We start from the raw sequence: 27,863 nt of genomic DNA, 5'->3' as shown, positions 1-27,863 counted from the left end.
CCAGGTCGGTAGGTGCCCAATATGCTACTGGAGATCAGTGGAGAAATAACTCCAGAAAGAATGAAGGGATGGAGCAAAAGCAAAAACACCACCCAGTTGTGGGTGGGATGGTGATAGAAGCAAGGTCGATGCTGTAAAGAGCAATATTTCATAGGAACCTGGAATGTCAGGTCCATGAATCAAGGCAAATTGGAAGTGGTCAAACAGGAGATGGCAAGAGTGAATGTCGACATTCTAGGAATCAGCAAACTAAGATGGACTGGAATGGGTGAGTTTAACTCAGATGACCACTATATCTGCTACTGTGGGCAGGAATCCCTTAGAAGAAATGGAGTAGCCATCATAGTCAACAAGAGAGTCCGAAATGCAGTACTTGGATGCAATCTCAAAAAGGACAGAATGATCTCTGTTCATTTCCAAGGCAAACCATTCAATATCATGGTAATCCAAGCCTATGCCCAGACCAGTAATGCTGAAAAAGCTGAAGTTGAATGGTTCTATGGATAACTACAAGACCTTCTAGAACTAACACCCAAAAGAGATATCCTTTTCATTATAGGGGACTGGAGTGCAAAAGTAGGAAGTCAAGAAACACCTGGAGTAACAGGCAAATTTGGCCTCGGAGTACAGAATGAAGCAGGACAAAGGCTAATAGAGTTCTGCCAAGAGAACACACTGGTCATAGCAAACACCCTCTTCCAAAAACACAAGACCCTACACATGGCCATCACAAGATGGTCAACACCGAAATCAGATTGATTATATTCTTTGCAGCAAAAGATGGAGACACTCTATACAGTCAGCAAAAACAAGACTTGGAGCTGACTGTGGCTCAGATCATGAACTCCTTATTGCCAAGTTCAGACTTAAATGGAAGAAAGTGGGGAAAACCACTAGACCATTCAATTATGACCTAAATCAAATCTCTTATGACTATATAGTGGAAGTGAGAAATAGATTCAAGGGATTAGATCTGATAGACAGAGTGCCTGATGAATTATGGGAGGATCATGACGTTGTACAGGAAACAGGAATCAAGACCATCCCCAGGAAAAAGAAATGCAAAAAAGCAAAATGGCTGTCTGAGGAGGCCTTACAAATAGCTATGAAAAGAAGAGAAGCAAAAAGCAAAGGAGAAAAGAAAAGATATACCCATTTGAATGCAGAGTTCCAAAGAATAGCAAGGAGAAATAAGAAAGCCTTCCTCAGTGATCAATGCAAAGAAATAGAGGAAAACAATAGAATGGTAAAGACTAGAGATCTCTTCAAGAAAATGAAAAAATAAAATAAAATAAAAAAAAGAAAATGAGAGATACCAAGGGAACATTTCATGCAAAGATGGGCTCAATAAAGGACACAAATGGTATGGATCTAACAGAAGCAGAGATATTAAGAAGAGCTGGCAAGAATATACAAAAGAACTGTACAGAAAAGATCTTCACGACCTAGATAATCACGATGGTGTGATCACGCACACTTACCCAGAGCCCGACATCCTGGAATGTGAAGTCAAGTGGGCTGTAGGAAGTATCACTATGAACAAAGCTTGTGGAGGTGATGGAATTCCAGTTGAGCTATTTCAAATCCTGAAAGATGATGCTGTGAAAGTGCTGCACTCAATATGTCAGCAAATTTGGAAAACTCAGCAGTGGCCACAGTACTGGAAAAGGTCAGTGTTCATTCCAGACCCAAAGAAAGGCAATGCCAAAGAATGCTTAAACTACTGCACAACTGCACTCATCTCACACGCTAGTAAAGTAATGCTCAAATTTTTCAAGTCAGCCTTCAGCAATACATAACTGTGAACTTCCAGATGTTCAAGCTGGTTTTAGAAAAGGCAGAGGAACCAGAGATCAAATTGCCAACATCCGCTGAATCGAAAAAGCAAGAAAGCTCCAGAAAAACATCTATTTCTGCTTTATACTATGCCAAAGCCTTTGACTGTGTGGATCACAATAAACTGTGGAAAATTCTGAAAGAGATGGGAATACCAGACCACCTGACCTGCCTCTTGAGAAACCTGTATGCAGATCAAGAAGCAACAGTTAGAACTGGACATGGAACAACAGACTGGTTCTAAATAGGAAAAGGAGTACATCAAAGGTTTATATTGTCACCCTACTTATTTAACTTATATGCAGAGTACATCATGAGAAACTCTGGGCTGGAAGAAGCACAAGCTGGAATCAAGATTGCCAAGAGAAATATCAATAACCTCAGATATGCAGATGACACCACCCTTATTGCAGAAAGTGAAGAAGAACTAAAGAGCCTCTTGATGAAAGTGAAAGAGGAGAGTGAAAAAGTTGGCTTAGAGCTCAACATTCAGAAAATAAGATCATGGCATTCAGTCCCATCACTTCATGGCAAATAGACGGGGAAACAGTGGAAACTGGCTGACTTTACTTTTCTGGGCTCCAAAATCACTGCAGATGGTGATTGTAGCCATGAAATTAAAAGACACTTACTCCTCAGAAGGAAAGTTATGACTAACCTAGACAGCATATTAAAAAGCAGAGACATAACCTTGCCAAAAAAGGTCCGCCTAGTCAAGGCTATTGTTTTTCCAGTGATCATGTATGGATCTGAGAGTGGGACTATAAAAAAAGCTGAGCACTGAAGAATTGATGCTTTTAAACTGTGGTGTTGGAGAAGACTCTTGAGAGTCCCTTGGACTGCAAGGAGATCCAGCCAGTCCATCCTGAAGGAGATCAGTCCTGGGTGTTCACTGGAAGGACTGATGTTGAAGCTGAAACTCATACTTTGGCCACCTGATGCAAAGAGGTGACTCATTTGAAAAGACCCTGATGCTGGGAAAGATTGAGGGCAGGAGGAGAAAGGTATGACAGAGGATGAGATGGCTGGATGGCATCACCAACTCGATGGACATGGGTTTGGGTGGACTCTGGGAGTTGGTGATGGACAGGGAGGCCTGGCGTGCTGCGGTTCATGGGGTCGCAAAGAGTCGGACACCACTGAGCGACTGAACTGATGAACTGACTGACAGAAATAATGCACTGCCTTTTTAGAATTTCAGCTTTGAAAGAAATCACTGATTTTATTTGTGTATAGTCAGCAAAAAGAGATGATTTTTGTAAATGAAACTGAAATATTTAATTTTCATAATTGCCTTTTCAGTTTTAGGTTTATGATCTCTTTAGTCTACAAAATAGTCTCAACCATTGCTAGCCAAAGTGTAATTCCAGGACTAGCAACATCACCTGGGAACTTGTTAGATATTAGGTATGTGAGAGATCACTCTAAACACACTAAATCAGAACCTGTATTTTAACAAAATCCCCAAGTCATTTACGGAGATGTTAAAGAGTTTGAGAAGGAAAAGTCTAGACAGTTCCCAAACATCTGGTTATGTTTCTTAGTCTTTTTATATGCACTATTGAAAAATATTGCAAAACTAGGAAAAACAATAAATAAATACATTTTAGAAAAAGACAAGGCTTTCAACCAGTGGAAAGTGGTTAAATGCCCTTGCTATTTCTCTAAGTCTTTATAAATGGCTATGATGGGCAAATTTATTCTTTGACAAACCTATGAGGTGGTACACTTTCAAAGCAGAATAAAGTTTGATGCAGTTCACGATTATAGAGCTGAAATATACCTTAAAGTTCTCTCCTTCTAGCATTTATCAGAAGAAAGCTAAAGCAGAGAAATTATACCACCAGCAGATTTAGGTCCTAGTCAAAGGGCTTCCCTGGTGGCTCAGATGGTAAAGAATCGGCCAGCAACGCTGGAGACCTAGGTTCAATCCCTGGGTTGAGAAGATCCCCTGGAGGAGTGCATGGGAACCCACTCCGTATTCTTGCCTGGAGAATCTCCATGAACAGAGGAGCCTGGAGGGGGTCCATGGGGTCACAAAGAGTCAGACATGACTGAGCGACTAAGCACAGCAGAGCTAAGTAATCCAAGAAAGCTAGTTATCAGCACAACTGTGAATCTCACAGTGTGCACAACTGAACTATTCCATCACCTTATCTTCCATAGTCATTTCAATCTTATAAAAGCAAGTCACAGGTAGAACTGTTCAGATATACAGAGAAAAACTGAAACGGTATCATAAAGCCTCAAAACATTGAGTGTATCCAGCTGCTTTGGTTTGTTTACTTTTTAAGTGACTGGGGGGAAAGAGAGAGAAGAAAAGTTTTTCTGAGTGTCTAATTTGATCAATTGTCTACGGCAATTCTTACAATAGTCCTATAAGATATTATTATTTGTATTTTTCACATCAATAAAACAAAGCTTAGTGTGGTTTAAATTCCTTACCTAAATGTGAACAGCCCAAGTTTCTGGCACTAAATTAAGCAATCTTTCCACTACACTACACTGCTTCCTGACTGATGTTCTTGACGCAGCCCGGGACCTGAGACCCTTTGGTGCAGTGGTGTAATGATGCCTGCACCTAGACAAATGTCTCCTCCATCTACAAATCACAAAGTAACGATAAGAGACTAGAAACAATTGCATGCATTCATAGCTGGGGCAAATTATGGACCACAAACCCAACTGGCCACCTCTGAACAGCCAGGAACAAAAGCACACCCTTACCCCATGTAAGTAAAAAGCTCACCCCATCCCCCAGGAGGTCACAGAAGAGAGTGAAAACAAGTAACTGTTTTTCTTTCTAGCTCTCTGGTGGGGGGATCTTTACATGAGATGGAGGTGAGGGTGTGTCCAAGGGTCAGGCTAGAGGGGTGGCTTAGGTGTTTTGCCCACCCCTTTGATGGTATTATGCAGGGGGCATGCGTAGTACCCTGCTTTTGCTCCCTGTTTTTTGGTCTTTTTGTATCTTTTTGTTCATAATTTATTCCAACTGCACATGTATGCAGCTCTATTTTTAGCTCCTTAATCTGCAGCTCAGAAGTGTTTGTCCAGGTGCAAGCACCGCAGCAAAGGGTCCCAGGTCCCCAGCATGTCTGGATCTGATAAGCTAACTGTACAGTATTACAAATGAAAGAAATAGTTAAATACTATCAATTATTTTGGTACCAAATTGTATTCACACAGAATTCCTTCTTTCCTAAATAATCGGAAAGATGTGCTGCAGTAAATATTGTCTGTTTAGATAAATGGTAAGTCATAACACTACTTTGTCAACATGGTCTGACTGTTTACCAATTTTAGCCATACATATTCATAATATATTAATATATAATCATTTCACATTTTATTTGAATGAAACTAAAGCAAATGTTGGTAATAAATACATATCTTTGGCCAACTTTCCTTTGAAATACAGTCTCCCACTTTCTTAACTAAATATTTCTTAAACAGCACAACCATGAAATTAATTCAGTACCACTTTATACCTGGCCAGATGTGTTCATTTTGGAGGCAACCAAAGCATCATCAGCACAACTGAAAGATCCCCACCTGGTCCAGAACTCTTGAATACATTACTTGAACACTTTGGTGTAATAAAAGCCCACTGCCACAGGGTTAAAAGAAAAAAGACGAAATTTCATCTCCCTGAAATATTTTTAAGATTACTGTTATAAAGGTCTGTCATCCATCCATTCTCTTATTCAGGTTTTGTTATATTATCCTATTTAGTTGCAACTGTGTTCCAATCCATTTGAAATTTACATTTTACTGCAATAAGTGCACAAAGTAACATTTCTTTTTGAACACCCAGGCTGCTACATACAGTGTGAGAATCTAATTTTAGAACAGAACACTTATGTTCCACAAACACTGTGCAACAAAGGAAAAAAGGGAACAAAATATGATGCTAAAAATAAGCCTTGTGTCTCATGCAACAGAGCAAATTGACTGAGAAAATACTTGTTGTGAATTTGATATCCATCTGTATCAAATGTTTCCCAGAATCACAATATCAGGAATTTTCTTTAGTAGGTTAAATATGTGGGATGATATTTACTGAAATCACAGAAGCTTATATTTAGATTTTTAACAACTCCTCTTTTATTTACCTTTATCAGAAAGCAGGTAAATGGGAATATAATTTCCAGGTAAGTCATCTATAGTTGCCAACGCAGGCAATTCCCTGAGTAGCATTCCTAATAAAAATAGTGGCTTGATTTACTTTTTGAAGGCTGTGTATATCAGACAAGTATTATATTTTCATAGTTCTACTGACCCATAGCTGTGATTTATGTATTATTAGAAACAATTAGTGAATAGGAATTTCAGTAGTTTAGTATTGTTTTTAGTTCTTGCTTATTAAATACACTTACAGACTTATTTAATACTTATATTCTATTATAACAAATGCACAGATCACCTTGTTGGGAGATAATACTTAACATTTTGAATAAGAACTTTACTATATTAATATTTAAATAATCATTATTCTGTACTTGATCAATAGGGGAAATCCTATTGCTTTTGCTACTAAATTAAATATGATAGTCCAAGTTTATTCTTACTTTATCATTATATATAGCAATAATTAATTTCATTTCAAACTTTTAGTATGGCATCTTTTAAATTGAGACCTGTATGGTTGGTTTTTCAATCAACCATGCAGTCATTTCTATTTGTGCATTAAAATATTAAATTTTTTACTTAGTGCTTTTTAATCCAAAGGTACAAAGGTATTACCTAATTTTATAATTCATATTTTGCCACCAAAATTGTTTCCCCAGCCTGTTTCCAATTGGCTTCCAGCTCTAATTGTATCTTTAAAGGGGTACAGTTGGAAATACTCCATGACACACCTTGTCTTAGATAGAAAAATTATGTTTAAAGACAGGAATTATTACTTTTCTTATGCATCTTAAAATAGTATGATTGAAATTTTGTAAATCCTAGGAAATAATGTTCCATACTTTAGTAAAGAATAATTAAGTAATACTATATTATAAACAAAAAACAATACTAGCTTAGGGTTCATATTTCCCTGTTCTAGTCAATATTTTAAATCATGCCATTCAAAATGATATTTGGCAGTATGCTGCTTGTCAGCCTGTATGTCATATTGCCTTCAAAACTGAGTTAATATGACAGTTTCCTAAAGTTGTCAGAGGCATTTGCAATAAATATGACAAGGGCTGGTATGCTTAAAAGGAGTATTTAAAAGAAAAAATGTATACCTAATATGAACATATCCACAGTCCTGTATAAAGAGTATAGGAAAAATAGAAATTAACCAATGAAGATGAAAAAGAAGTTATTTTAAATAAATATGAAAAACCACTAAATAACTATAAAAAGTCATTTCACATGTGTTCTTTTATCCATATCATTCTTTATCCTGTCCATATGTCAAGAAATATTTATAGTGGCAACACACAGTACTAATGCAGATGCAGTGAAACTGACACAAATACAGTATTCTGATATATAGTAAACACAATAAAGCTGCTGCTATTATTACAAAATAATTATTATAGATGTTTAATAGATTTTTTATTTTGCTAACACATATTAAAATGTTCATACCTTTTGATCTTGGGATTTCACTTCTAAGAATCCTCTGTAAAGAAACGAGATACACATGGAGAGAGATGTTCAGAGATGTTTATCCCAGCATTCCTCCTAGTAGCTCCAAACTGCATATCCCCAATGGAGAGTTAAATGATTTTTGGCAAGTCTCCTCTGTAGAAATTATTTTTTAGGTTTTTAGAATAGTTAACTTTAAAAATGATGCCCATAATATAAAGTGAGGCCTATTTAACTAGATGAGCTCAATTACATAAAAGTGATTAAAATTACTAGAAAAAAATATTAACAATTGGTATCTCTTCTATACAGAATACTAAGGAAAAAAATATTTTTTTTTCAAACAAATGAAAGCACTAAATGTTTTATGTGTTTTTTAAAATGAAAAATAACATCTCAAAAGGATTATTTCAGATTTCGAATTTCCTCTGGTTAAGGTTTTGTCTGAAGTACCTAGAGAAAAATAACTCATTTAATGCTAAGAGCATTTTATTGCTGGGATGAACACTAAGCATGTAACGTTTTCTATCCAAAATAAACTTTTGTCTCAAATGTTTCACCATTTGATCTCAGGCGCTTCTCCATATTCTCAGTCTTATCTTCAGTTGCTCCTACTGAACGGATGTGGCTCAAAGTTCCATGAATGAAATTAGTGTGATATGTGCCTTCCGTGCTTACCCAGTAGAAATTGTATATTGCTGAGAATGACTGATTTATTACTGCCTTTGTACTTGATTTTGTCATTATTCATTATTTTCTTTGTCAAACAGACCCACACTCTTCTTCACATAATCACCCAGTCCTGTCTCTCAATAAGCAAAGTAGCTGATGGCTCCCAACAGCCCGCTGTGGAAATATGTAATGATAGCCCTTTGCAAAAATGGCTTCTAAGAAACTATACAAGAATGGAAATTTTTAGAAATATTTTTAAGAATTCTACTGATTACTTTCTCAAATAATTTTGGAGGTTTGTATTGCAGACTTTATAAAATTTTAGTGTTTTTGTTATGCTGTGTATTGAAATCTGAACTTACTTCTTTAAAATGTGTTTTAAAAATCTGTATGTTATTTCTCCATGGAGCTATTTTTCATCTTTAGGTGCTCATTACTTTGGAGGCTGCATATATTAAGTGGTATTTGCTTATTATCAATAGGTATTTCCAGTTTTTTCCATATTTCAAATATACATAAGCATAAATGATGGAATTACAAAATGGCATATAAGCTCTTTTTAGGCTAACTATACCCATGTCTATATGACAGGAGATTTTGTATTACAGCTGAAAAAATAAAAAAACAACATAGCCAAAAATTATTTTTAGAAGGATGAAATTATTAAATTTTGTTAATTTTTATTCAGCTACATTGTGTGAAAATATAACATATCCTTTCTAAAATTTACTATTTTAACTGGAAACAAATGCATTATTGAAGACTAATTTTCAAAAACTTTATGAAGTAAATTATTTCTAAGCACTTTCTGTGGTTACTTAAGCGATATAATAATAAAAGCTTTTAAGAACTGTACTTCCATTTCTGACTTGTGTGATTGTGAATATCTTCACAGTAGGCAATAATATAAACCATTATTCAGTTCAAGTCAAAAAACTGGTATGGCATTCTTGTAAAGAGTACAAATATGTATCTGTCCTGGTTCTTGATTTTAAGGGGATTATTGTACTGTAAATAAAACCTATCATAATGTCCAATTCTTCCCTATGTGAACACACAGAAAGTCAGGGAGTTGGTCTGGTTCAGATCAATAATAAAAGATTGATAATAGAAGACACAATTGAGCTTGGAATACTTGTGACAAGATTGGAAATGGAAGCATGGGGAGGAGCGGAGGAGAAAGGAGGTGTGTTGTTTAGATTAGGCTTACACTTGAGACAAGGGCATTCCAAACATGCATTGGAAAGCTGGCAAAGTCTGGACTTTTTGCACAAAGAGAACTTGTATACAAGACAATCTACATTTATCATCTTCATTTGTTTTCAAAGAAACATTGGAAAGTACAATGCCCATCAAGTGGTCCTCTCAGATTTAACTATTTAATCTTCCAAGTCAACTTACAGAATGCAAGGGCAGAAACCACAACTTGCTTCTCTCAGACTCTGCAAAAGTTCCACAGCAGTTTATATACTCATGAGAGCAAGCTTCTCCACAGGTGATAGCCCTGAGCAAGGCCATGCGAGTCACATCAAGCGGTTGTGGAAAACTACCCTGGTGTAATAGCCTATGCCTCAAAGGAGACAATATCTCTAACAGCTGCCCAAAACCCAGGGAATATGCAAAAGTACACTTTGCACTTAGAAAAGTCCACTACTTGGCTTCCTGTCAGGTATTATAATGCAGTTTATCAGATGAAGATGCAGTAAATCAGTCAAAGGTCACGTTTACCATAACTATGCCTTTAAACATATTATAGTCAACAATTTTACCCTTATCGGGTTGGCAAGAGATCACAGACAGTTGACTACAGGTCAGATATTTTAAGCAGTAGAGAAAACAGCATTTATATATATATATATATATATATATATATATATATATATATATACACACACACAATAAGTATATATAGTAAGTATAATAATATATATATATTAAGTATAATTACATATATATATAGTAAGTATAACTAAGCATCTGAAGGAATCTAAGTCTTCAGAATGATTTAGTAGCTTGCCCAAATCTTCATAGCTAGTAACTTGGGGAGCAGAAATTCACATTTATGGCTATCTAACCCTACCTAAAATGACTGATCTTTCTGCCCCACTACACTGAAAAGGAGAATACTTTCCTTGGTCGGTTGTTATCTTAACAGCAGTGGCTTTTGACTACTAATGAATTTCTTCAAAAAAATTTTTTAAACAATACTAATGTTTTAGAAGTTATCATTATATGTGTAGTTGACAATACATATTCAATCTAATCCTTAAAGTCATATACATATTTTTTAAAAGGATCTAATAGAAGCATACAAGGGTAAGTGGCTTTTTTGGAAAAGGACATATATACACAAAGGACCTCAGGTATGTAACAAAAATGAAAAACATTTTGTTGATTTTTAACTAGAATTTTCTAAAAACAATGTTTCTGTTTTGTATCTTTTTTCAATCTGGCTGTTGGTTCATAAACCAACAACATAATTTCTGGCATTATAAGCATAAATCAGCTATCTTCTTGCCTATCTTTGGCCATTTCTTCTTTTGTCTGTTTTTCAGTATAAATGGTCTTCATGTATTGAAAAGAGCAACAACAAAGGCCAAAGTTTTCAAATCTTCTTCACATATAATAGCCTTGCTCATTTAATTTCCTGCTTGTTGTCTATTAAGCATCTTTTACCACAAGCTTATTTTTCATTCTATCTTTTCTCAGGACAGTGCAGTCCAGGGTGTTTGTAGCCCTAATCCAAAACAAATTGTAATTGTCTAGGTAGTGTTTCTCTCCCACTTTTGTGTGTGTGTGCATATCCCCTGCATTTTTTTATCTTCCAACTTTCAATATAATATCAAGAGCTCATACTCAGTTGTTTCAGTCGTGTCTGACTATGTGACCCTATGGACTGTAGCCTACCAGGCTCTTCTGTCCATGGGATTCTCAGGACAGGAATACTGGAGTGGGCTGCCATGCCCTCTTCAAGGGGATCTTCCTGACGCAGGGACTGAATCCACGTCTCTTATGTCTCCTGCATTGACACTTTACCAGTTTACCACTAGCACCACTGCGAAGATGATCAAGAGTCCACCCCCCCACCCAACCAAAAGAAGTATTTGTCTCCCTTTAATTTTGGTAATTTGCAACAAAAGTATACAGCATGTTTTTTTCAAGATATATTTCCAAATCACCTTCTATATTCAAACATACCTCTTCTGGCCGGGAAGTTTTCCATATAGTATGGTTCTAGACCGACTGAGCAGAACAGTATATGATATTGTATATAATCAGTGCATAAATTATTATGTATGTAAAGCCATGTGTACTTAAAATGTTTATCTGAAAAGTTCAAAAATATGACGTCGAAGTGTAAATATGGACCCAAAAGAGATGCAATGACTGGTTAACATGATGAAATTATTGGAATTACATTTTAGCATTTGGGTACTGAGAAGATGCTTCTTAATAAATATTATTATGAAAATATATAGATATAATATTTTAAAATACATGTCCATCACATATTTATTTGATGTTGGTATTTAAGATCCCTAAAAAGGCACAGTAAATATGATGATCACACTATCAAGTAAGACAGATCTTTGTTGCCATGATAGTTCTTCTCCTACAATGAATGTCTCACAATCACAGATACTGTGGCTCAAACAGTATTTTGAAATGGGAACATCTCTTCAAGTTTTGAGTCCCAGCAGTGACATCTCTTTGCATGTTTGCCAAATGGTTACTAAATAACACATGCCTAAGAAAACTAAGATTCTGTAATAGGTTATTTGCAAAGGAGTCTGAATTCTTGGCAGTGCATGATAAATATCAGCCAATTTCTTTAACCTTCTGCAAATAAAGGTGTATTAGACAATGATGAAATCATAACAGTGAAAGTTGTATAATAATTAACTCAGAGCCCCCTGTGCACAGTTCCTTTTACAAACATCATCACACTGTTTATACCAAAAAAAATCATACAGGATATTTTAAAGAGTAGATTTAATCTGATGAGCTAGTGCAGTTTAAGATAAAACATGTTGCACTGATTATTGGTTATCTTTTACAGAGACTCACCTTGAGACATGTTAACAGTAATCAATGTCTAGATGAACCTTCTGAAGAAGACAAAATGGTGCCTACCATGCAGGACTGTAGTGGAACCAGATCTCAACAATGGCTGCTAAGGAACATGACTCTGGGGGCCTGAAGACCATTTCCCCTAAGCCATGAAAGTGTCTACACTTATGTTTTTCCATTATTTCAATTAGGGAAAAATATTAACTTTGTTGAATTGAAAGTTTTAAAAATCCTTTTAGTATTCTAAAACAGTTGTTTATAATTCATTTTTAGGAATGTTTGCTTACTTCCCTACTAAAATTTGTATCTGATTAAAAAGCACATAAAAAGAATAAATAACAGCAAACTGTTATTAAACATCAGAACAATGTGAAAAACAAATTGTGTTTGCTTTAAAAAAAAATTGCCATGATGTCACAGAATTAGTTTGGGGGTGGGGTTACTTTTCTTTTTTTCTTGTCATAATGTGGCGAGAGACAATGTAAATGCCTTACAAGGTAAATTCATTATGAAATTTTATAAACTCTGTTTCCACTGGACCGTCACGAAAACATGTTGTATTTCTGTCAACATCAAGTACATACATTGAATTATTTCTGAGCAATGAAAATTCACTGTACAAAAATCAGTTCTAAATTTTGTACCAGGAAAAAAATTAGATATTGACATCTCATAAGGTCTTATTAAAACATCACAATTTAAACAAAAAAGAGAAGGAGAATATGAAAATTCAATTTAAAGTACATGAAATCAGAAGAAACCAGCTAGGGAGCAAAATGAAATTAAAAGGCAACAACTGAAACATTTCAAAAGATATTCTGTTAGGTTGCAATCACTTCTAAGGCAGGCTAAGTGTAACAATCAGCTTGGTCCCAGAACTGATGTGGGAAACTCAATCTTTAACCACTCTGTCTCATAAACTGTACAGTTCTTTTTCTCTTCAGACACTGTGACTTGTCTCCTAGGCTACAGAGAATCGTAGGGTAAAGGGTAAAATATTAGCCTTAATATTTAATTCTTAGGACCAACTAAGACCAACTTATTTTATATTAAAAAAATAATGCATTAATATCAGAATTTCATTGCTCTGCCAGAATATCTAAAGTTTTAATCACTGGGAGAATGAATTCAATATATACCAATTAAACATTTAATTGAAATGCCATGAATTATGTCTCAAGGAACACAATCATAATTAACCTCCTTTCACGTTATTTTTCCATGTTAAAATACTTTGTGTTCAAAATACATAAGATAAGAAAAAGTAGAAAAATCTGTGACACCATTTGACACCATTTAAAATGCCCATAAAGAAAAAAAAATAAAATGCCCATAAAGTTGCTCTACATATGTATTTTATTTACTGTAAATGCACTCAGCAGCTAAGAGAAATTTGGGGTAGGGGTTTGTAGGGGAAAAGGAAGAAGTGACCTTTAGAGTAGAGGATGTCACATCTTTGACTCTCATCGCTTCTTAAAAAGCTCTAATAGGAAATATTAATCAGTTTGAACAGGCTGACTACAGGCAAACACTCCCCCCACCCGCCCCCCTCCCATAGACAAACACAAACAGGCACTGTTTTATAATGACAAGGAGTACAGTTTCTAAAGGCTAGTAAAAACCATGTATGATTTTCTTAGCCAACATTTCTTATCTTTTGGCTTTAAACTGCTAAAATTCTAAGAATTTTACTAAGAACATTTCAGGTTTACTCCTTAAAGTATAGACATCCCTTATCTGGAAGTCTCTGGGAATATCTAAATTTTTTTCCCCATCTTTAAGACCCTTTGTGTTCAAAATACATGAGAAGAAGATACTAAAAGGAAGAAAAATCCATGAAATTTGTGCTAAGTTTTCAATTTATTTTTTCAATTTATTTATTTTTAATTGAAAGACAACTGCTTTACAGTATTGTGTTGGTTCTACCAAACTTTAAATTTATTTAATTATAAGCAAAATTTTAATGTTGGGCCATTTTTTTTCTGGTGAGTGAATCGACTGCTTACAGCAAACTTCTAAGGAAGTTGGGACTCCTAAGAGCTAGCTAAACACTGACTTAAACTGATATGATAGTGACCTCACAAGTCAACTGAGATCTGACTTAACAGTCACATCTTCCATTTTAACTTCTCTTGTTTTCCTCTTGCCCTGACTAAAACATGATAAAATGTCCCTGCACAGCATTCCTACTTAAACTTAAAAAGCTTAAACAGTCAAGGACTCTTATACAATTTGTTTCCCTTATTATGGATTTGTCAATCAAAAAGCGTATGTCATCTAGCAAAGAGTCAATGACAAGTTTTCAAAAATACAGCTATGTCACTGAAACTGAATTTGACATACTTCAGAAGCATTTGAAGTATTTGCAAGTTCATTACGGTCCTAGCAAAAATACAGGAAATATGAAAACAGCCTGAGCTTGAATGCCAAAGAAGAAATTTCAAAGAATCCTCAGATGGTTTCAGCACATGCTACTGGAGTATCTAACAAACAAAAAATAATATAAAATCTCAAAACCACAAAAAAACAATGACTAATTAAAGTTTCTTTTCAAAAATATTTATTGTATTCAATACAGAAAATTAAAATCAGGAGTGGATTCACAGTGCATTAATCTAATATACTCTTTGTCTACGGAAATAGACTAATACATATTTCAAATTATCTTAATTTTCCTCATCTGAGGTCTTGTGCATTGAAGTTAATGTCAACTCCAGGATTCAAGTGCACAGAGAAGCTGGCAAGCTACTGTCCATGGAGTCGTAAAGAGTCAGCCACGACTGAGCAACTAACACTTTCACTTCACTTTCCAGGCTTCCAGATATTCAGATCAAAAACCTAGAGTCACTTTTGACTCCTCTATTTCTCTCTCAACTTTGATTCAGCAAATTTCCTTGATTTTTTACTTGAAACATAACCAACAAATTGCCACCATATCCACTGTATCACTAACTCTAACCTTCAAAACTGCAGTATGCATGTAATTTTGTTCCCGAATTTCCCAATCCTTGCCCCAATACAACAGTCACAGTGAAGTGAAAGCTGCTCAGTCGTGCCTGACTCTTTCCGACCCCACGGACTACACAGTTCATGGAATTCTCCAGGCCAGAATACTGGACTGGGTGGTCCTTCCCTCCTCGCGGGGATCTTCCCAACCCAGGGATCCCAGGGACAGAACTCAGGGATTGAACAGCATTGCAGGTGAATTCTTTACCAGCTGAGCCACCAGGGAAGTCCACGACAGCCACAGTCATTCTGTTAAATATAAATTTAACTGTTTCACTTTCTGCTCACAACCCCCCATGACTTCATGTTTCTTCAACCAAACTTCCTACAGTGGCCGTTAAGGTCCTTCACGGATGATAGCCCTCTTCACTGTGATATCCTGGATAGAGCTCTTGGCACATAGTAAATATTCTTTAAACATTTACTGAATTAATGAATTGAAGAATGTGTGTTAAGGTTGCTAAGTGCTATTGTATCATATTTTTTGCACATTATTTTAAGTATTAAAGTCTAGTAATATATTTAGACAGGATTTCTATAACTGTCTCTAAATATAATTTTCATCCTAACCTTCTTCATACTAATGTATGGACTACATTTTGTTCTCTATGAACAAATATCCTGCCTTATGGAAATGAAATATGACATTTTATAAACATACTGCTATAAGTTGCTCTAATAAGATAAAATAATTTGTATTTTTTATTGTGTTCAATGGCCATTTGAAAGCATAGATTTTTATTTCTAGAGAGAAGACATAGTTCTCTTAAGAATCTCTCATAATTCCCATAATTCTCTTAAGAAATATGTATGTTCATGATTTCACAGGAGCAATTATTTTCTATGGGCAAGTATATGAACAAAACACAGTTACAGAAACTTTGAAAGGACTTTATAGATTATCTATTCTTAGTTTACCATTGATAGATAATAAGCCTGAGACCCAGATGTGTAAATGTGGTTTGTCCAAAGATGATATAGCTATAAGCAGTGTTGTAGGACTCATCATTGTTAATATAACCTAGAATACTGTCTTCAATTATTTAAAAGCACTCAAAAAAAGGCACAATAATGAGAAAAATGTCTTTGTCAAACATTTTGTGATAAGTACACTGATTCTTTAGATACATAAACACTACCTTTCATACTTAAATAAGATTAGTTCTGTAAAATACTGCTGCAAACAATAAATAAAGGCCAAATACAGGCCTGCAGGAAAAATAAAGAGATTAACAGGAAACAGCATTATTACAGAACATTCTAGTATTATTAGACAATAACCTCTTCCCCCCCTCACTTCTATTTTTCTTATAATTATATTTCAAGGTAAAAGTAAGATTGGCCTACAGCTTATATATAATTAGACCATCTAATAGAGGAACCACTGGAGTAGGTTATAGGTTACACAGCTTGAAAGACTGCAGTGTAATCACCAGAAACTTATAAGCATCCCAGTAGGAGCTCTGTGGACTATAGTAAACACAACCTACAATTTCAATTTTGCCATGGTGCTTAGAAATAACCTAATAATAAATAAAGGGGAAAAGTAAGAGAGAAAAGAATACAAAAAAAAAAAAAAAACAGGAAAGAATTCACCTTTTTTTTTTTTTTTAAATCTTTCAGTGGGAGGCTAAGAACATAGTACAGACTGGTGCCAAAAAACTAAAAATTTTGGCTATCCCCTACATTGTTTTCATGACTTGCAAAACTATTTTATTTGCAACTTATTTACAAATGCTAAATCTAGTCTCAGAGGAGGCAAAATTTGTATGCATTCTTAGAGATATAAAGCATGCTGATTTAATAAATATGAAGAATTTAGGAAATTCAAGATCTTAATGGATGGATCATCACCTGCAATCTGTTGTTATGCATAGCTGATATCTACAAATCTTGAATAAATTTCCAATCAGTTTGGCAGCAGAAATTCAGTTAAAACTATGTTTCAGGAGTCAACCACTACCCACCATTTTTTCCCATTTTTCCTCAATATGTCAAAATATGGAATCGATAAAGTCAGCTACTATTCTGTAAAGCACACAAACACATCTGGTGTGACACACACTATGTCCAAACTACTACTAGGTATAAGGTAATGTATGAATTTAAGCTACAGAATGAACACCAGCAATGTGCTTTAAATAGTTTGTGTAAATTTATGTTCAACTTTTCCTTTATATTATTCAATAAATTCTAAAGGCAATTTTAACTGTATTTGTCTTTAAAAAAAATCCTTCTGAAATACTAGTGATGCGGGGCACCTTCTTTGTTAACTATCTTTTAAGATAAAGACAACTTCCATGATATTGATTTCATCATTATATAAAGTTACCATTTTGTTTTTTATTTTAGCTAGGTAGAACAAATCACTTAATATTAGGTTTTTAATGTATGAAAAAGGATGGGAAATTAGATGACTAAGGCTATATCTATAATGGTTAAAAAGTGAGATGTTCCTCATGCTTTTAATTTGGGGTAAAAATGAATGTGAGCTTTGCTTCAGTTGTACTTTCAGCTAAAAACAGCACAAGTGGGAAAAAAGGACTTGATGATTTTTTTGGAGCTTTTGCTTTTTCAGTAGGTGTAGCCAGAGCTAAAGAGAAATAATTTCAAAACTGTTTTAGATATATGGTTGCCACACAGTTCTTTAACATGTATAAAAGTAGGCTGTGCATCAAGAATCACACATTTCAATAATAAACAAAAGAATTACACATTTTAAATACTGTAAGCACTAATAAAAGATATACTTGTTCCTTTGCTATAACTTTCAACATTCATATATTTTTGTAGAATTAAAATATACCAATTTAGTTTTCCTTTGCAATATATAGTATTATTTATATATATATATATAAAAGTTTTGTTAGCATTTAAAGTAGACAAATAATCTCAGTATTTTAAGCTTATGTTCCATATTTTAGATTATTTAAATAAATAGCACAGGCCTAATATAGATATCTCTTGGCAGTAAGAAAATATTGCGGTCCCAAATCAATTCTGATACCAAAAATATATAAAATAGAAACATTAAAATATGCATGATTTTTTAATTTATACTTTTATTAAAAACTAGTTCTCTGTTTTATAAAAATGACTTGAGACAGAAAAGCTAAAATGTTTGCTATTATAAAAATTATTTTTTCAGTATGAGTTCCAGAAAAACATCTATTCCTGCTTTATTGACTATGCCAAAGGCTTTGACTATGTGGATCACAATAAATTGTGGAAAATTCTGAAAGAGATGGGAACACCAGACCATCTGACCTGTGTCTTGAGAAACCTGTACGCAGATCAGGAAGCAACCATTAGAACTGGACATGGGACATCAGACGGGTTCCAAATCAGAAAAGGAGTATATCAAGGCTGTATATTGTCACCCTGCTTACTTAATTTATATGCAGAGTACATCATGACAAACACTGGGCTGGAGGAAGCACAAGCTGGAATCAAGATTGCTGGGAGAAATATCAATAACCTCAGATATGCAGGTGACACCACCCTTATGGCAGAAAGTGAAGAAGAACTAAAGAGCCTCATGATGAAAATCAAAGAGGAGAGTGAAAAACTTGGCTTAAAGGTCAACATTCAGAAAACTAACATCATGGTATCTGGCCCCATCACTTCATGGCAAATAGATGGGGAAACAGTGGCTGACTTGATTTTTTGGGGCTCCAAAATCACTGCAGATGGTGAATGCAGCCATGGAACTAAAAGACACTTACTCCTTGGAAGGAAAGCTATGACCAACCTAGACAGCATAATAAAAAGCAGAGACATTACTTTGCCAACAAAGGTCCATCTAGTCAAGGCTGTGGTTTTTCCAGTAGTCATGTATGGATGTGAGTTGGACTATAAAGAAAGTTGAGGGCTGAAGAATTGATGCTTTTGAACTGTGGTGTTGGAGAAGACTCTTGAGAGTCCCTTGGACTGCAAGGAGATCCAACCAGTCCATCCTAAAGGAGATCAGTCCTGGGTGTTCATTGGAAGGACTGATGCTGAAGCTGAAACTCCAATACTTTGGTCACCTGATGTGAAGAGTTGGCTCATTTGAAAAGACCCTGATGCTGGGAAAGACTAAGGGCAGGAGAAGAAGGGGACAACAGAAGATGAGATGGTTGGATGGCATCACTGACTCAATGGACATGGGTTTGGGGAGTCTCTGGGAGTTGGTGATGGACAGGGAAGCCTTGCGTGCTGCAGTTCACGGGGTCGCAAAGAGTCTGACAGGACTGAGCGACTGAACTGAACTGATGCATCATACCCAATTCCGTGACTCCTGAGATGGAGCCCTGAAAGACAGTCTGTCAGAGTTTGGAGGGGAGGATGGAGGCTACCCACACTGCAGTGAAGTGTGATTTTCCAGGATCAACCCTACCTTCCTAGCCACACAGAATCAAGGGAGAAAATAACAAAGCATCATTTGCTAAGGTAAAAGGAAGAAGGGAGGAAAGGAGGAAGGACTCTAATATTATCTATTTTTATAACTTTATTCTGAAAAAAAAAAACACCTAAAATACTGTATTTCCTTGAATTCAGAAGTTCCAATATTTTTTATACAACTGTCAATAAGTGTAAATATAGCCTAGACTTTATATATTAAATCCAAAAAGGCTCTTCTTGGCTTTCTGTAATCTGATGGGATTCCACATTATATCTATTTTCTATCTGCTATGTTACTTTCTGTTACTCTCGTCCAACAGAAAAACCTCGTCTTTCAAGTACAAACCATGTTAACCTTAGTTTTCAGTAGTTCTGTAACTTACCATGTTTTGCTTTTCTTTAGAACCTGGCAGAAACAAAATGGAATTGCAAGCTCAACAATGGCACTCTCCTGCCTCCTCCTCAGTAACCACTCCTCAGACACTATTCATATCTCTAATATATCATGCTTTCCAACACAATGGTGATACATGTCAGAGGATATTAATTACCAATTACAGTTCCCACTCTCAGAAAGAGTTGGCAGTTGGCAGATAGTTGACTGAATTTCTGCTGACAAATCTCAACAGCAATGAAAACCTAGATAAACATGCAAGAATCTGTTTCACAGTTTTTTGTCACTGAGACACATGAACTTGGTGTAGCAAGTTATACTCATCTACCATGTGATAACTTACATCAACAGAACCTCAGGTATCAACACCGCCTAGATGACTGAGGTCAGAACTGAAAATAGCCCTCATAAAGATGAATGACACCTGTGCTTTTTTAGTTCCTGATCTCTTAGCTTGATTTCTCTGTGTATACTTGAGGCATTCAAAGATGACATGGAATTACACAATATACGTAAAAGCATTTCAAAGTTCTTCCCTCTAATTATATGAACCAAACTGAATGGTGAATCCATTTTTCTCATGCACTGAGCTTTTGAAAACTCTGGTTTCCATTAGCAGAATTGGAAACATTTGACTCAGCAGATCACCGTCTCTCCCTTTAAATATATATTTTATTCATTTCTTGGTTTTACTCCTACTCACTGGTCAACTGATTTTAGTGTCTTTTCTAGACTTGCTCCTTTCTCCCATCTCTTAATTCTGGAATGCTTCAAGGCGCAATCTTGGTCATCTTCTCTATTTACCTTCATTCCCTTGGTGATCTCATGCAGAAACATGAATTTGGATACCTCCTTTATGCTGCTTGGGCTTCCCTTGTGGCTCAGCTGGTAAAGAATCTGCCTGCAATGTGGGAGGCCTGGGTTTGATCCCTGTGTTGGGAAGATCCCCTGGAGAAGGGAAAGGCTACCCACTCTAGCTTTCTGGCCTGGAGAATTCCAAGGACTGTATAGTCCATGAGGTCGCAGAGAGTCGGACACGACTGAATGACTTTCACTTCACTTTTATGCTGCTCACAATGAAGTGTCTCTTCCCGGGTCATAACCTGCTTCAGCATCTCCAACTGGATGACTAATAGGTGTCTCAAACTTAGGATATCCAAATCTGATCTCCTAACTTCATCCTACAAATCTGTTCAATCCAAAGAGATCTTCCCATCTCAATGGATGGCAACTCTATTCTTCCAGTTGCTCAATATCTAAAAATATTGATGTCCTCGAATCCTTTATTAGAAAATCATGTTGATTCCAACTTTACAATATTTCCTGAGTCCAATCACTTCTTAACGCCCCCACTGCTACCACCCTGGTACAAGTCATCATCTGACTATTGCAGTGGTCTTCTAATTGGTTACAACCTTGCCTCTTCCACACCTATTCTCTCAAGGAACCATAATAATGATACAAAGTGTAACCTAGATATGCCCTTCCTCTGCTCAAAACCCTCCAGTGGCTTCTTCTTTTGTACAGAGTAAAAGCCTAAAAGGATCTGCATGATCTACTCCCTGTTAAATCCCTAACCTCCTTTCATATAACGTCTCCTCTTGTTCAGTTTATCCTAATCACTCTCCTTGCCATTTCTTTGGACAAGTTAGGTGTGCTCTTGATTTAGAATCTCTGCCTGGAATACTTATTTCTAGATATCCACAGGCCAACTCTCTCACCTTGAAGTGAAGTGAAAGTTGCTCAGTTGTGTCCAACTCTTCGTGACTCCATGGACTATACAGTCAAAGGAATTCTCCAGGCTGGAATACTGGAGTGGGTAGCCATTCCCTTTCTACAGGGGAGATTCCCACCCAGGGATTAAACCCAGGTCTCCCGCATTGCAGGCAGATTCTTCATAAGCTGAACCATAGCTTGTATTCTCAATTGGATTTCCTATACACCATTTTAAACGCTAGAGCCTACCTTTCATCTCTCTTCAAGATATGCCAATCCATAAAATGGCAACCCACTCCAGGATTCTTGCCTGGAGAATCCTATGGACAGAGGAGCCCAGTGGGCTACAGTCCATGGGGTCTCAGAGTCAGACATGACTGAGTGACTTCACTTTCACTTTCACTAATCCTACTTCAGTTTCTTCATCCCATAGTCCTCATCACCTGTTACTGTAGTATAAAATTTACTTATGTATTTATGCTTTCCTTTACTGTGCAAATGCATTTAAGTTTAATCAGGTCCCATTTGTTTATTTTTGTTTTTATTTTCATTACTCCAGGATGATGACTTAAAAAGATCTTGCTGCAATTTATGTCAGAGTGTTCTGCCTTTGTTTTCCTCCAACAGTTTTATAATATCTAGCCTTACATTTAGATCTCCAATCCATTTTTGAGCTTACTTTTGTGCGTGGTGTAAGGGAGTACTCTAATACATTCTTTTACATGTAGCTGTCTAGTTTTCCCAGCACCATTTATTAAACAGACTGTCTTTCCTCCAACGTGTATTCTTGAATATTTTGTCATACATTAGATGACCATAGGTGAGTGTCATTATTTCTCAACTTTTATCCTATTCCATTGATCTACACTTCTGTTTTTGTGGCAGTACCATACAGTTTGCATAACTGTAGCTTTGTAGTCAAGCCTGAAGGCAAGGAGCCCAGTTCCTCCAGCTACATTTTTCTTTTCCAAGATCGCTTTGGCTATCTGTGGTCTCTTGTGTTTCCACACAAATTGTAAAATTTTGTTCTAATTCTGTGAAAAAAAAAAATGCTATTGGTAATTTGATAGAGCTTGCACTGAATCTGTAGACTGCATTGGGTAGTACAGTTATCTTGATTATATTGATTCTTCCAACCCAAGAACATGATATATCTCTCCACCTGTTTGTATCATCTTTGATTTCTTTCCTATCTTAGAATTCTCTGAGTACCGGTATTCTGCCTCCTTAGGAAGGTTTATCCCAAGGTATTTTATAATTTTTGATATGATGGTAAATGAGATTATTTCCTTGATTTCTCATTCTGATCTTTTATTGTTAGTGTATAGGAATACAAGAGATTTCTGACCTAATTAAACTTAAAACACTAGGCATAAAAAGGAAACCGTAAGAAAAATTAAAAGACAACTCTCAGAAAGAGAGAAAATATCGTCAGTTGCAAACAAAGCAACAAACAACATACTCATCACCAAAATACACAAACAGCTCATGCAACTCAATATAAAAAATCAACCCAATCAAAAAATGGGCAAAAGATTATAACAGACATTTCTCCAATGAAAATATGCAGATGGCCAAAAAGGACATGAAAAGATGCTCATCCCTAATTATTAGAGAAATGAATACTAAAACTACAATGGGTTATCACTTCACATCAATCAGAATGGCCATAATCAAAAACTCTACAAACAATAAATGCTGAAGAGGATGTGAAGAAAAGGGAAGTGCTGGTAGGAATGTAAAAAGATATAGCACACATGCACACATATACCCTTTGAAGGAGGAAATGGCAACACACTCAAGTATTCTTGCCTGGAAAATTCTTTGGACAGAGAAGTCTGGCAGGCTACATTCCATAGGGCTGCAAAGAGTCAGACATGACTGAACATGTGCACACACACACAAACATATATATATATATATATATACACACACACATACACACACATACACATACACACACACAGTGGAATAATACTAAGCCATAAATAAGAATAAAATAATGCCATCTGCAGGAACACAGATGGACCTAGAGATTATCATACTAAGTGAAGGCAGATAGACAAATATATGATACTGCTTACATGTGAACCCTAAAAAATGGGGGGAGAGAACAAATGAACTTATCTACAAAATAGAAATAGAGTTACAGATGCAGAAAACAAATTTATGCTTACCAGGGGGTTAGGGAGGGTAGGGATATATTGGAAGACTGGGATTGAGATATACACACTACCATATATAAAAGAGATAACTAATAAGAATCTACTGTATAGCAAAGGGAACTCTACTCAATACTCTTTAAAGTCCTATATGGGATTCCCAGGTGGCACTAGTGGTAAAGCAGAAGACGTAGAGACATGAGTTCAATCCCTGGGTTCGGGAGATCCCCTAGAGGAGGCATGGCAACCCACTCCAGTATTCTTGCCTACAGAATCCCATGGGCAGATAGCCTGGGAAGCTACGATCCATAGGGTCACAAAAAAACAGACACAACTGAAGCAACTAAGCGCGCACACACACACAGGAGAAGAATCTACAAAATAGTGTTTTTAAAAGAAATATATATATATATATACACACACACACACACATACAATAACTGATTTACTTTGTTGTATACTGGAAATGAACACACATTATAAATCTACTGTTCTACAATCAAATTTTTTAGAAACATATAAAATTTACTTATTTTTTAAAAAGAATAAGTAAAATTTACTTATTTATTGCCTGTAATATTCACGTCCTTATTGCCTTCTTCTCTCCACCCTCCAGTCCCATCAACCACCCACCACTTGAATCCCGATCCCTTGCATTGAGGGCAGATTCTTTACCAACTGAGATGGAAGCCCAGAGGGAACCTAACTCAACAAAATAAAGGCCATAAAGTTGGCACTACTGATAAAGAACCTGTCTGCCAACACAGCAGACATAAGAGATGCAGGTTCAATCTCTAGGTTGGGAAGATCCCTGGAGGGGGGCAAGAAAACCCACTCCAGTATTCTTGCCTGGAATATCACATGCACAGAGGAGCCTGGCAGGCTACAGTCCATAGCACTGCAGAGTCAAACACAACTGAAGCAACTTAGCACACACACAAATGATAAACCTACAGCTAACATCATTCTAAACTGAGAAAATCTGAAAGCATTAACTATAAGACCAGAAACAAGACAAGGATGTCCATTCTTGTCATTATTATTCAACATAGTTTTGGAAGTCCTAGCCATAGCAATCAGAGAAGAAAAAAAATAAAAGGAATACAAATCGAAAAAGAAGTAAACCTGTCACTGTTTATAGGTGACATGATACTATACATAAAAAATTCTAATTATGCTGCCAGAAAACTACTAGAGCTCAAAGAATTCAGTAAAAGTTGCAGGTACCAAATGGATACATAGAGATTAGGTTTCACCTTTAGGTGTTTGGAACTGAGTTGGGAGAGTGAGTTCCTGCGGTGGGTGCTGGACCGCCCTGGGGTACAGGGAGACAAAGGGATCCACACTCAAGTCGCCACTTTGCCGCTTTGAGTCTCGGTTCTCCGCCGCCTCATAGCCCTCATACCAGTGGCCCTGCTCATGTCAGGTGTCTGGAGACAGGTTCTGAGGATCAGTGTACTGATGACTGACGGAGCTTCTACTCCAGGTTCAAGGGCAGTGGTCCTCAGGAGACCCCCAACACTTCACATCTTCAGTTGAATATAACACCTGACTCAATGATCAAGTCCTGATCCTCTGGAGTGGGAGCACTGACTCCGAGACCCTAGGCTACCAGAGAACTAACCCTAGGGAGCATCAAATAGTGAGAACTCACACACTGGAAACCACTTGAATACAAGACCCAGCATTACCCAACCACCAGTAGCACTCTGTGCAGGATGCCTCATCTAAACAAACAGAACAAAAATACAAACCCGATCATCAGCAGACGGGATTACCACCTCACTCAGCCTTGTCCATCTGAGGAGAAACAAACAAAACTCAGCACAAATTTCACCCTATACAAAGGTCACACAAAGGACTGGACCAACCTGAGGAGGGCAGAAACCAAAAGGAAGAAAGAATTCAACCTTCTTCAAGGAAAGAATTCAACTTTCCTTGAAGCCTAAGAAAAGGAGACTTCAAACACAGTAAGTTAAAAAAAATAATGAAAAAGCAGAGAAATACTGCACATATGAAGGAACAAACTAGAAACACAGACGTCCAAATAAATGAAGAGGAAATAGGCAAACTACCTGAAAAATAATTCAGAGTAATGACAGTAAAGATGACCAAAATCCTTGAAGACAAAATGAAGAAAATGCAAGAATTAACAAAGATCTAGAAGGATTAAAGAATAAACATACAGAGACGAACAACACAGTTACTGAAATTAAAAATACTCTAGAAAGAATCAATAGCAGAATATCTGAAGCAGAAGAACGAATCAGTGAGCTGAAAGATAAAATGGTAGAAACAACTTCTGAAGAGCAGAATAAAGTAAAAAGAATGAAAAGAACTGAGCAAAGTCTCAGAGACATCTGGGACCATATCAGACACACCAACATTCAAATTATTGGGGTCCCAGAAAAAGAAGAGAAAAACAGAGCATGAGAAAAATTTTGAAGAGATTATAGTTGAAAATTTCCCCAATATGGAAAAGGAAATAGACAACCAAGTCCAAGAGGCACAAAGAGCCCCATACAAGATAAACCCAAGGAGAAACACACCAAAACACATACTAATCAAACTAACAAAGACTAAACACAAAGCAAGAATATTAAATGCAGCAAGGGAGCAAGTAACATACAAGGGTAACCCCATACACTTAACAGCTGATCTTTCAGTAGAAACTCTGCAGGCCAGAGGGAAAGGCAGGACATATTTAAAGTACTGAAAGGGGAAAATCTATAACCAAGTTTACTGTACCTGGAAAGGATGTCATTCAAAATTGATGGAGAAATAAAAAGCTTTTCAGACAAGCAAAAGTTAAAGAGAATTCAGTATCACCAAATAAGTTTTACAACAAATTTTAAAGGGATTTATATAGTCAAGAAATACAAGATAAGAAAACAATCTATAAAATCAACCCCAAACAATTAAGAAAATGGCAATAGGAACATATATCAATAATTACATTAAATGTAAATGGATTAAATGCTCCAACCAAAAGACACAGACTGGCTGAAAGGATACAAAAACTAGACCCAAAAATATACTGTCTATAAGAATCCCACTTCAGAACTCAAGACACATATAAGACTGAAAGTGAGAGGATGGAAAAATATACTCCATGAAAATGGGAAGGAAAAGAAAGCTGGAGTAGCCATCCTCATATCAGAAAAAAATAGACCTTAAAGAAGATTACAAGAAATAAGGAAGGACACTAAATAATGATCAAGGAATCAATCCAAGAGGAAAACATAACAATTGTTAAGTATCTATGCACCCAACATGGGAGCACCTCAATACATAAGACAAACACTAACAGACATAAAAGGAGAAATTGACAGTAATACAATAATAGTAGGAGACGTTAACACCCCACTCACACCAATGGACAGATCATCAAAACAGAAAATTAATTAGGAAGCACAAGTCTTAAATATACATTAGATAAGATGGATCTCATCAATATCTTCAGGACATTCATTCAAAATGCAGAAGAATACACCTTCTCAGGTGCACATGGAACATTCTCGGATAGACCACATCTTGGGTCACAAATCAAACCTCAGTAAATTTAAGAAAATTAAAACTGTATCAAGCATCTTCTCTAACCACAATGCTATGAGACTAGACATCAATTATAAGAAAAAAAACTGTAAGGAACACAAACACATGGAGATTAAACAACACATTTATAAATAACAGGTTGCTGAAGAAATCAAAACGGAAATCAAAAAATTTCTAGAAACAAATGACAAAACATGACAACTCAAAACCCATGGGATGCAGCAAAAGAAGTTCTAAGAGGGAAGTTTATAGCAATACAACCCTGCCTCAAGAAACAAGAAAAGCATCAAATAGAAAACCTAACTTTACACCTAAAACAACTGGAAAAAGAACAAAAAAACTCCAAAATTAGTAGAAGGAAAGAAATCATAAAGATCCGAGCAGAAATAAATGAAAAAGAAATGAAAGAAATAATAGTAAAGATTCATAAAACTAAAAGCTGGTTCTTTGAGAAGATAAACAAAATTGACAAACCTTTAGCCAGA

The 27,863-nt window shown here is 36.0% G+C and overlaps 1 protein-coding gene and 1 long non-coding RNA gene across 6 annotated transcripts in view; one reads left to right on the top strand and one right to left on the bottom strand.

Annotated features, from left to right (window-relative positions):
• GALNT13 (polypeptide N-acetylgalactosaminyltransferase 13) overlaps nt 1–12,701 on the top strand; it is a 600,481-nt gene extending 587,780 nt beyond the window's left edge. For 3 of the 5 annotated variants that reach the window (XM_070476181.1, XM_070476180.1, XM_070476183.1), the window contains 2 exons: nt 8,190–8,386; nt 12,152–12,238. In XM_070476181.1, the coding sequence (XP_070332282.1) occupies nt 8,190–8,378 (189 nt within the window). In that variant the 3' untranslated portion in view covers nt 8,379–8,386; nt 12,152–12,238. Of the gene's footprint in view, nt 1–8,189; nt 8,387–12,151 lie in introns of all 5 variants that reach the window. The other 2 variants (XM_070476184.1, XM_070476182.1) reach the window with 1 other exon arrangement.
• The window catches only part of LOC110126136 (uncharacterized), a 120,178-nt gene that overhangs the window by 20,349 nt on the left and 71,966 nt on the right, over nt 1–27,863 (bottom strand). The window lies entirely within an intron of this gene.

The sequence above is a fragment of the Odocoileus virginianus genome, chromosome 13 (genome assembly GCF_023699985.2).
Source record: "Odocoileus virginianus isolate 20LAN1187 ecotype Illinois chromosome 13, Ovbor_1.2, whole genome shotgun sequence".
NCBI lineage: Eukaryota > Metazoa > Chordata > Mammalia > Artiodactyla > Cervidae > Odocoileus > Odocoileus virginianus.
This window is presented reverse-complemented; position numbering and strand designations above follow the sequence as displayed.